We start from the raw sequence: 11,361 nt of genomic DNA, 5'->3' as shown, positions 1-11,361 counted from the left end.
AGTCAGGAACTCTACTGCCACCTCTCCTGGACACTTCCATACCTCCACAGGTATATCATCAGGACCGACTGCCTTTTCACTCTTCATCCTCTTCAATGCCCTCCTCACTTCATCCTGACTAATCTTTGCTACTTCCTGGACCACAACAGTCACCTCTTCTAGTCTTTGTTCTCCCTCAATTTCATCATTCATCAACTCTTCAAAGTACTCTTTCAATCTTCCCATCACACTACTGGCACCTGTCGATAGACTTCCATCACTATCCTTAATCACCCTAACCTGCTGCACGTCTTTCCCATCTCTGTCTCTCTGTCTTGCCAACCTGTATAGATCAGTCTCTCCCTCCTTACTGTCCAACCTAGCATACAAGTCATCATAAGCCCCTTGTTTGGCCTTTGCTACCTCTGCATTCACCTTACTCTGCATCTCCCTGTACTCCTGTCTACTGTCCTCAGTCCTCTGTGTCCCACTTCTTCTTAGCTAACCTCTTTCTCTGTATACACTCTTGTACCTCCTCATTCCAACACCAAGTCTCCTTATCTACTTTCCTTCCAGATGACAAACCAAGTACACTCCAGCATGTCTCCCTGATCACATTAGCTGTAGTTGTCCAGTCATCTGGAAGCACCTCCTGACCACCCAGAGACTGTCTTAACTCCTTCCTAAAAGTCATGCAACACTCTTCCGTTTTCAGCTTCAACCATTTTGTCCTCTATCTGCCTTTGCTCTCTTCATCTTCCTCACCACCAGTCATCCTTCACACCACCTGTTGGCTACAGATTAGATTACACCATCTACACAAGATGTAGTGTAACTGCTAATCCTACCTCCACTCTTATAGGTCACCCTATGTCCCTGCCGCTTCTGGAAGAAAGTATTCACTATAGCCATGTCCATCCTTTTTGCAAAGTCAACCACCATCTGTCCTTCTGCATTCCTCTCCTGGAAACCAAACCTGCCCATCACCTCCTCATCACCTCTATTTCCTGCACCAACATGTCCATTGACGTCTGCACCAATGACAACTCTCTCACTTCTAGGTATGCTCTGCATCACTTCATCAAAGTCCACCCAGAATTTCTCCTTCTCCTCCAGCTTACATCCTACCTGTGAAGCATACCCACTAACAACATTAAACATCACACCCTCGATAACTAGCTTCAGACTCATCACTCTATCTGACAATCTTTTTACCTCCAGGACACTCCTACCAAATTCCTCCTTCAAGATAACTCCTACTCAATTTCTCTTCCTATCTATACCATGATAGAACAACTTGAACCCTGCTCCTAAACTTGTACCCTTGCTGTCTTTCCACCTGGTCTCCTGGAAACACAGTATGTCTACCTTCCTTCTCTGCATCATGTCAACCAACTCTCTGCCTTTTCTTGTCATAGTTCCAACATTCAACATCCCTACTCTCAGTCCTATACACTTGGCGTTCCTCTTCTCTCTCCTCCTACGAACACACTTCCCTCCTTTCCTTCTTCGACCAACAGTAGTCCAATTTCCACCAGCACCCTGTAGGTGAACAGCACCGATGGCGGTAGTTGTTAACCTGGGCCTCGACCAATCCGGTATGGAAGTCATACGTGTGATTCGTATGTTTGAGTGTATTGTGTATAATATGTTTGAGTGTGTTGTGCATGATATGTATTGTTAAACTCTTTGGATGTATGTGAGAGTTTTTGGGTGTAGTTTGGTTTATCTTCATCAATAGAAAACCTCTGATAACTCGAAGACCTCTAGTGACACAAAAAAAACCTTAAAAAAACCAAACAAAACCAAAACAAATTTAACATTATCTTTAATTTGCCATTAACTTTTCTATACTCCATTGACTTTTCGAAATAAAAGCCCCTGTAGGAAAGGTAGCATTGCCTGTATTTTCACTGGAGGGACCTTCAATCTCGATTAGATGTGTCAAACTCAAGGCCCGGGGACCAAATGTGGCCCACCATATTATGTTACATGGCCTGTGAGATCATAAAAAGTCAGAGTGTCTAAAAATAAACAAGAGTGTGCTTTGGCAAAAAACTACATACACACAATGCAGTAATCAAGCCCATTTTAACTTTGATTAAAATGTTTTGAACAAAGTTATTGTCCTAACTTGTGTTTGATTTTTTTTTTATTCATTTGGATAGTTTAATCCTTCATTGATGGAGTTCTGTGTGTTTTATAACCTGACAAATTAAAAAGATTGGTTATGACAGAGAAATAAACACATTTTTTGTCTATGCAAATGTAATGTAACTTGAATAAGTAATAAAGTCAGAGTTATTTAACATTAAGGAGTACAGTAGTTACATTTGTTACATTGCATTGAGTTACATCTAGTTACATTTATTAGTTACATCTGGCCCTTCGAGGACAGCAATGATGCTGATGTGGACCTCAGTGAAAATGAGTTTGACACCCCTGATCAGGATGTACACAAGTCGTCCTGTTTCCATGGCTGCAGATTAACTTTCTGAGCAAACTTCCTTTATTTCAAAATAAAATAACTTTTCGCAGCGCTTGATAGCTTTTATAGTGTCAGTTCAAATAAATAAATTTAAGCACAGTGTTTGCCGCCCGACAGTGTTTTAAAATAAGGAACGAGGACAAGAGTGCCAGGGACCGTAAAGTTCTGCTATGGCGCAGTTCTGAAACTGTGCGCCACATGTATGGTGCGCAGCTTATTGTTAAAATCATAGTTTGTCTCCCTCTGGTGGTTACTGAAAGGACAGCTGAAATCTCTAGTAAATTCAGACGTCTTGGTGCTGACCACTTTGACCACTCTAATTTCTGTATGTTCTAGATTGTTCTGTTTACCTCTCAGTTTTAACTGTATGCAACACAACTGTGCTATAAACAGTGTTATAAACACAAGCCCCGTCTAAACCATTAACAGTTAGTTTGATACACCAAGTATGACTACCGGACCACAAAAACATGCCCCAAGAATTTGGAACCATTTTATTATTATTATGTGTTGGGTGGTTACTAAAGTGTGGCTCTGAAATGTTTGAACTCAAATAAAACATCTGATTTTAGTCACAAGTGTGTAATACTGTATAATAATTTATTTCACAATAGTGACTCTTACATGAGCCAAAAAAATTACCCTTAGTTTACCAGATCTGAAATATGAATTACATTCACATAATACTTTGGTGTATGGGACATCTTATGCTACAATATTAGACGTAATCATTTTTGGATAGGGGCAGTTACAAAATTTTTAAGTCCCGATGCTCCTGATCTCCACCACAAACTAATGGATTGTTCCATGGACCCTCTCTCCCCAATCCAAAAACAAACAAATCAATGCTGACAAAAACATAACCTCAATGAGTTGTGACACTGATTTCTATTTTAGTCCACAATCAGGAGGTAAAAAATCCGGTGGGTCAAATAATAGCTCTAAGAATTAATTTAGCAGCACTCATTGATTTACTCCTCTTTAACAAGACTACTGTGTATCTTCAACATTGACCCTAATCAATCCCTGTCAAAAAATTAAAATGAGTTTGACATCCCTGAATTAGATGTTAATTTCCCTGATGGAATCTTCTTAAAGGATCAACAAAGTTATACTCTACTCTCTAAAAGCTGCAGTGTCAAATTACCACAATCAGGAGATGGTATGGAAGAAGCTTCATAACTACCTCAGCAAAATTTCCTCTTAGTTCACATCCAGAACTCTAATTTCAGGCTTACTAGATCCTGGGGAAGCAACGGCAAGAAAAATAGCTTTGCCTTGTAAATTGTTAGCTTGAAGTTGCACCTGTAATGTTGTCAATAAAACCACAGCATCAACAAATACTTTGTAGACTGTAAATGTGGTTGCAATGCATTTGTTAACGAAAATAACTGAACAGAATTTAAAAGAGATATTTAACAATGTCTGAAGTAATTGACAGTGATTTTGTGAGCAATCTTATCACCGCGTTGTAGTTGTACTCACATTGTGTACCTGCAGATTCATCGCTGACTCATCTATCTGATCAGACAGAAGACAATGTACTAAAAAGAGGGGCAACATTATTTCTGCTATACCTTCTTATGGTTGCTCAAAATTCTCTGAAACATCAACCTATATATATCCTGCACACACTATTAGAAGTTGTCCTATGTGTGAAGTCCTCAAACCACCTGTGTGCAAGAGGACCTATTTGAATCTCTTGCATCGTCTTTATTATAATACTGAATGAAACTGAGCTTATCAGCAGTGAATTAATAAAGTGTACTTTGAAGCCATTAGCAGAACAGATATCAGATTTAAAAGAGCAGGTTACAAAAAACTAAAATTAAATGTAAACTTTGGGCTAGAAAATTGGTAAATAAATAAAATGTTAAACTTTTTTTCATAGCAAAATCAAAAAATAAAGACTAAATATGGATATTTGTAACTTTATGATTGTTGCTCGTGTCCAATGCCACTTTTAAAAAAAAAAAACAATTTATATTTACAGTTTTCTGAAAACAAAGTACAGTTGCAGCCTTGAGGCTCGAGGCTCTGTGTGATCCCAGTTCCTCTGCCAGTCACAATCTCCGCCCCAGTCATCCTCGACTGCAGCTCGGAGGCCCGGATGCGCCGCCATGCCGACTTTATCAGCAGACGGAATAATTTATTCACCTACCTGCGAGACACGGAGCGACTAGGAGTTCACTGAATAAGTCGATAACACAGCCGCGGAGGCTGAGGGTCGTTTTTTGTGGACGTACTAGCAACGTAACACCAGCGCCGTGCTAACTTATGTAGCTTAGCACAGTTATATTTGTGTAGGAACAGTTGTGAGCTAGCTACGCTAACATTAGCGCGAGACGAGAGCGCGCGGCGGTGACAGTCCGGCAGGAGGCGGGGAGAACTGTGAGGTAAGACTGTTAGTTTGATGGTGACTACACTGTTGACTGTACGCGAATAGGTGACCATCTGCTAGATAGTATCACTTTCACAAATGTGACGCAGAAAATCGGGGGGATTTGACAGCAGTGCATCAAGGTGGGTACTTGACCGTTTGTCTAATGTCGCTTTTTGGCCGGAATGGAGATAAACGATTAGTATACGTTTATCTTCGGCCCGCATGAGAAGCTAGGTTAGCTAGCCTGCTAACTAGATAACTGTCCATCACGGGGACTCCAAAACTTTTCAGCTTAGCGGCCCAGGAGTAGATATCCGTTTTGAGTGAGACATCCAATCCGATAACGGTGTAGCCCTCGAGGCTCCGTAGAAAACACGGAAACCTCTTGTTGTTATTACAGTAACACTGTGTTAGGAAATGGCAGTGGAAAGTAAAGGGTTAAATCTTCTTCTGTATATTCTAGTGATTGACAACGACGTGAACTTCGCCTGACCCTCTTTGTTTTAGATGCAAATTGGAAATGTCTATTTCTGGATTTAAATACTACTTAGCAGTTAGACAACAGTAGCTAATGCTTAATCAGGCTAGGATTAGTCACTTTTATTTAGGTTTTTGGGTTACAGTAATAATGAGGCAGATCATTTTTGTATGATATCACTGATATCATACAAAATGCTGATTATTCAAGGATTTTTAATTTGACTAATTAGTTATTTTGTTACTTTTAGATCTGCAAGATTTTTCATGCCTGCATCTGCTCTGAAACCCAAGTAAGATGTCTGTTGACGAGGATTCTGTAAAAACTGGCAGTCCACAAGCTGTCTCAACATCAGCTCTGCAGCTTTCAGAATGTGCTGGAGGGTTCGGCAGTATATCAACAATGGTGGAAGATACTGTTGCTACTCCTGATTTTGTAGCTTCTTGTCCAGCAACGGCAGCCTCACTTAAGCACACCAGCACAACTGACATGCTTACCCACTCAAACAATTCTGGACACACTTCCAGAGGGAATGAGAATAACAATCGCAGGAACAGCTATCATTATTCCAAACAACAGCAACAAAATAAGCTTACAAAGCGCCGCAACACAGCAAACTCAAGTTTCAAGCATCCATCATCTGGCAAGAGGAGACGAAGAGCAAATTCTGAGAGTGACTCTGTGTTGCCTACCAACTTTCTCATGGGCGGAAACATTTTTGACCCGCTTAATCTCAACAGTCTGCTGGATGAGGATGTCAACAGGGCATTGAATGCAGAGACTCCCAAATCCTCCCCGCTGCCAGCGAAGAGTCGAGATCCTGTGGAGATCCTCATCCCCAGGGATATCACAGATCCATTGAACCTCAATAGTGGACTAGCAGACAGTAGCTTTTTGGCATACCCCTTCAAAACCGGTGGCAGGAAGAGGCATCGTAATAGACACCATGGAGGAGGAGGTGGGGGTGTGGTTGGTGGCAGTGGGATTTCAACTTCACAGATCAACCTCGCTGAATCAGGAAAAAATGATGTTAAAATGGGTACTTCCACATCACTTCCAAGTGTGTTAGCTTCTTGTTCTGACCTAGATACCTCCATAGAGTCCAGCAGATTCTCTAGTGTCACCGGAGATTCCCATGGCCACTCTGTTGACAACTCTACCAGCTACAAGGAAGAGTCGGCATCTGTATCTAGGGAGGATTCCATATCTTCAGCGTCAGGGGGACCAAGCCAGCACATAAGTAGACGCAAGCGTAGGCGCAACTCTGGCAAGATTGAGCCCCCAGTGATCCATTCTACACCAGTTGGGAAGTTAGGACCTGGAGACAGAAGTTGTGGTGCAGGGGGTTTGAAAAATTCTCAGTCCTTCCAAACACCAAGGAGTGGATCCAAAACAGGGTCATCAGGTCGCCAGCACCACCATCATCACCACAGCCAGGCAAAGGAACAACAGAAGAAATTCCAGTACGGGAACTACAACAAGTATTATGGCTACCGTAACCCTTGTTATAGTGAAGATTCACGGGTGCGTCTGCTTCGTCCAGAATGGTTTGAAGGTAAAGACGTTCTGGATTTGGGATGCAACTCAGGCCACCTAACGCTGTATATTGCCAAAATGCTAAGACCTGCTCGCATCCTGGGCTTGGATATTGATGGTGGTCTGGTACACGCAGCTCGTAAGAACATCAGACATTACCTGTCTGAATTGCAGACCCAAGAGGCCAGGCGTGCAACACAGAGCACTAATCAGGAGGAAAGGAATGGAAATGAGAGTCACACAGTTACAGGCAAGAAGCACAATGAAGCCGAAAGCAGGGATGAAAATGGGAAACTTGTGAATGCAGAAAACAGGCCTGAAAAGGGTGAAAATGACAATGACTCCTGTCCCGCAGCTGAGTCGGGAACACAGAAGCAGGACAAAACCAGTGAGGAAATGGGGCAGGAAGGTTGTGCTTTACTCCCTGCTGATCACCCAGTGAGCTGCTCTTTTCCTGTGTCCCTTCGCATCTCCAGGGGGCCCATAGCGGCTCCTCCACTCACAGAATCGCCCACCACACGACCTGGGGAGTTCCCCTCAAATGTGTCCTTCATCAGGGTAAGAAATACTGATAATGATAGCTGTCTTACCTGTTAATATAAGCTAACATTGTTGCTGCTTAATGCAGCTTATACATACAGTGCACATACACAGAGTTTAGAAGAAAAAATTAATACAAACGTTAAATTTGATTCCCCACCAGTCTGTCCACCCTTGTGTTGGCTCACCTCAGTAGGTGATGAAATCAGAGGGTCTCTGAAGCTTCCAGTGATGTTGGGAACTGAAAAATGAATGAAGTTAAGAAGCGGCCTCTCCTTTTCATGAGACTAATATTATGATGTAGCTGGCAGCCTTTCTTTTGCCATCTGCTGTTATCTCAGGTTGATAGTTTTAAAATTATTGCAGTAGCTTTTAAACTGAAGCATTCTTCAGCCAGAATGTTTTTTTCTTGCTGTAATTTCCATTGTAGCATGTTCTATCTACTGGCCTTGTGTCTTACAAGCTTTGTCTAGGCAGCAACATGAATTGGTTAGATACCTAAATGAAAGTGTTTGTGAATAAATTTGATAACATCCTCCACTTAAAGAATTGGAAGTGATGTTAGTACAAGACAGGATGGTAAATGAATCCAAAGGTTCAAGCTGAATAGCATAATTTCCCCAGTCTGCACAATACAAGATGGCTCTGAAAGAGAAATGTCTCTTTGATGATAAATTCACATCAGTGCTCCAAATAAGAAAATTGTCAAATGGTTTCATGGACAAGCAAGAAAATCTCAACCTTTTATAACCTTTGCATTTGTGAGTACAGTTGTTATTGGTGCTGTTCCTGTTATGACATTTCACATAATAAACAAAATGAGATCCATTCATTTGATTATCACTTTTCCTGCAATTAAGTTTCTGTGTTTTGTTGACCGTCAGCCCATGCCTGACCGTCACTATTAAAACTGACAGTTATATTATCTGCATGTAAATTATAACCTGAGGTGCACTCTGCATTCTGCAGAGTTCCTTGAAATGTTTGCGATCACTTGGTGTAAATTTTATAACTCTGTTGCAATCAAACAGTGAGCTAAGACTGTATTTCCAGATCGCTGTCGAAAGCTTCCTATGTCCACTTTTGAAATGTGCATAAGGAGAAAAGTTGGTCTGCCGTGTAACAGAAGAATTAAATTAAGAGAAACAAAAGCAGCACAAGCATTTTACTTTCACGTTGCCCCTCTCCCCCTACTCGGTATGCTTTTTCTGTTCTTTAGGCCAATTATGTCTTGGAGAGCGACAATCTCCTTTTGACCCAGCGGCCAGAATACGATGTAATCTTGTGCCTGAGCGTTACCAAATGGGTTCACCTGAACTGGGGAGACAGTGGTCTCAAGCGACTCTTCAAGAGAGTCTACAGACATCTCCGTCCTGGAGGATTGTTTTTCCTAGAGCCACAGCCCTGGGAATCCTATGTGAGGAGAAAGAAGCTTACAGTAAGAAACTGAAGGACATGGATATTATAAATCTTACTTTTGATTTATTCCAGCCATGCTTATGATGTCTGAATTGATTTTATGAAATATTTATTTATCTTCCCACTTAACAGGATAATATCAGGCGAAATTATCACAGCATCCGCCTCAAACCTGACCAGTTTTCATCGTACCTTACAACCGAAGTGGGCTTTACTAGTTTTGAGTACCTTGGAGCCCCCAGGTGTTCAATAAAAGGTAATTCACTTATTTGTCAGAGTAAATTCACGCATAATATGTCACCTCTACCTAACTCGGAGTCCTCTTTAACTTTTTCTCTCATCACAACAGGGTTTCAGAGGCCAATCTACTTATTTTACAAATGACCGCTTCTGCATTGAAGAACTCTGAATAGGAGTAGCCTGAACATCTGCCACACGTACAAGCCAGCCAGCCAGCTGCCCTCTACTGCGAGATGAATCCTTTGAATACTTTTAAGATACTCAGCAATGCTAAAGATGAAATCCAGAAAGGAGAACGGGACCAAAAGTGGAATTTGTTGTGTAACTAGGATAATTGTCAAGAGGAGGCACCTAATCGGAAACCTCTGGGGCTAGAAATTCTTTAAGAAGTTTTAAATAATTCAGAATAGTAATTTATGTTCTCAGTTTTGCCAGTCTGGAAGAGATGCTTATCTGATCATTTCCTTTGACTGTCTGTAGTGCTGATAATGCCTCAGTTTGATGCACAGCCATTACTTTGTCCTTCTATTTGGACTTTAATGAGTTTTCTCCCCATGCCACTACATCATCGTTAATAAATTAAACATAGTACAATTGGTAAATAGTGAAGACAGCATTTGCACTGGAGCTTGGTATTACAAAGCCATTAGCAGGTAATAGTGATGTCATGTCTCCAGAAGAGCCACACTGCAGTTTAACTACTGTGTTTCATGTACCATATGTTATTATTGAAGTCATAGAAATCATTCTGTTGCTTGACTAGCTGCATCAAGTAGTGCACATATTGTAATTTAAAACTGCCAAACAAAATTCCATCAGCCATGTATTCAGTTTGTGTTGGGAATGCGTTTGTCCCCAATTGTATTTTGTTTGGTCATTATTTTTGGCAAGTTTAATAGCTTTTTTACAGATCTACTGCATTTTTGACATTATGAAAAGACTTCACAAGACTAAGACCCTCTAAAGTGAAATGCAGGTTGTGCAACAACGATGCACAAAGAGACACGCACAATCGAAACAGCCAAAGCAACTAAAGCAAAGCAGAGGAACGTGCTTACCCAGCGCACAAATACAAAGAGATTTTTACAATAATATTCCTTTTTTAGTGACCAATAGGTCTTTTATAACTCATGAATAATGATATAATCCAATATTTCACTCTGTTATCACATGGAAGCAGTATTTAGTTTAAACTACTGCAGGGAAGACAAATCCTTAAGTTCAGATTGGAAAATGTGATAGTTTCATTTTTGAGAAAGGATATTTGGCTGTTTTGAATGTGAGCTTCCTACAAACCTTCAGGTGTGTTGTTTGCACCTTGTTTATCCTCCTTCCTAGCAGGAGGTGAAACTTCTAAGCTTTTGGATCAACTCAAGATATTGACCACAAATGACAAATTTTGAAGGTAAATATGTTGCATGTTGTGACCTAGTTTTCTTTGTTCGTTTGTTTTTGTTTGTTTTTCAAAATGGTAGCCATAGCCCAACTGAATATATTATTTACAATGTCCTTCATGAGTTGATGAGTGTAAAGCTGAAAACAGGCCTGCTAATATTTTGTTATATAAACACATGCATTGCTTTGTGTGTCTGATTGCTAACAGACACGTTAATTCAAACAGAATCACCCGTAATGCTTTTCTGGCTTTAAGGCTGAAAAAACATTTACATCTGTTGAAAAATACTGAAATATATGTTCCTTTAAACCAAATTTAAATATGAAAATACTGTTTGTATTGAAGTACTGTCAGAATATTTTTTTGATTTTGTCCACCTTGAATTGGACACATTACACCACCCTCTTCATCTCCGGCCTAAACAGGACAGTCGGCTATCGGTAGCCATTCGTTGTGATTGTGTGTTTGTTTGAGTGTACTGAGCTCTGCTCACCAACAACTTTTCATTCAAAGTGGTCGGGACACAAAATCCTTTTTCTTTTTTTTAATGGTTTAATAGCACCATATTGTAAGAGTTGATCAATGATGAGTTACTATTTTAGTAAACGATCAATGTAAATATGTTTTTGAAATTTTGTTTTATTGTTGATATTAAGTTCATAACTGCTCTCATAATTTTTCAGTGAATTATTTTTTGTCTTTTCTTCAGTTTTTTAGTTTTTTAAAAAAATGTTTCCTGCCAAGTTGTGATTAAATCACATGTCACAGTTTCCATTGCTGACAGCGCTGTAACAAATGAAATGTATACTTTGAATTTCTTTTGTTTTTTTCTTTGTTCCGTCCTGGCAGGGTCACGGATTTGTAGATTGGCTCTTTATTTTTTTATAAACATTTTGAAAGGA

General features: G+C 40.3%; 1 protein-coding gene across 3 annotated transcripts; it reads left to right on the top strand.

Moving 5' to 3' along the window:
- Positions 1-4,595: 4,595 nt before the first annotated feature.
- mepcea (methylphosphate capping enzyme a) lies at positions 4,596-11,361 on the top strand. Of its 3 annotated transcripts, none has more exons than XM_068331982.1 (5): positions 4,596-4,863; positions 5,579-7,422; positions 8,624-8,842; positions 8,956-9,079; positions 9,173-11,361. In XM_068331982.1, the coding sequence occupies exons 2-5, from the start codon at positions 5,626-5,628 to the stop codon at positions 9,205-9,207; spliced, it is 2,175 nt and encodes a 724-aa protein (XP_068188083.1). In that variant the 5' UTR covers positions 4,596-4,863; positions 5,579-5,625; the 3' UTR covers positions 9,208-11,361. The 3 variants fall into 3 exon arrangements, with proteins under 3 accessions (XP_068188083.1, XP_068188082.1, XP_068188084.1); XM_068331981.1 differs by having other exon boundaries at positions 4,853-4,990; XM_068331983.1 differs by lacking the exons at positions 8,956-9,079; positions 9,173-11,361 and having other exon boundaries at positions 4,853-4,990; positions 7,568-8,762.

This window comes from Antennarius striatus, chromosome 13 (assembly GCF_040054535.1).
Source record: "Antennarius striatus isolate MH-2024 chromosome 13, ASM4005453v1, whole genome shotgun sequence".
Lineage (NCBI taxonomy): Eukaryota > Metazoa > Chordata > Actinopteri > Lophiiformes > Antennariidae > Antennarius > Antennarius striatus.
Note: the sequence above shows the minus strand (reverse complement) of the source record. Positions and strands in the feature narration are given on the sequence as shown.

Coding starts and splice junctions, on each gene's coding strand:
- mepcea (XM_068331982.1), top strand. CDS start 5,626: ATGTCTGTTGACGAGGATTCTGTAAAAACTGGCAGTCCACAAGCTGTC. Junction 8,843..8,955: donor TGAGGAGAAAGAAGCTTACA/GTAAGAAACTGA, acceptor CCCACTTAACAG/GATAATATCAGGCGAAATTA. Junction 9,080..9,172: donor CCCCAGGTGTTCAATAAAAG/GTAATTCACTTA, acceptor TCATCACAACAG/GGTTTCAGAGGCCAATCTAC.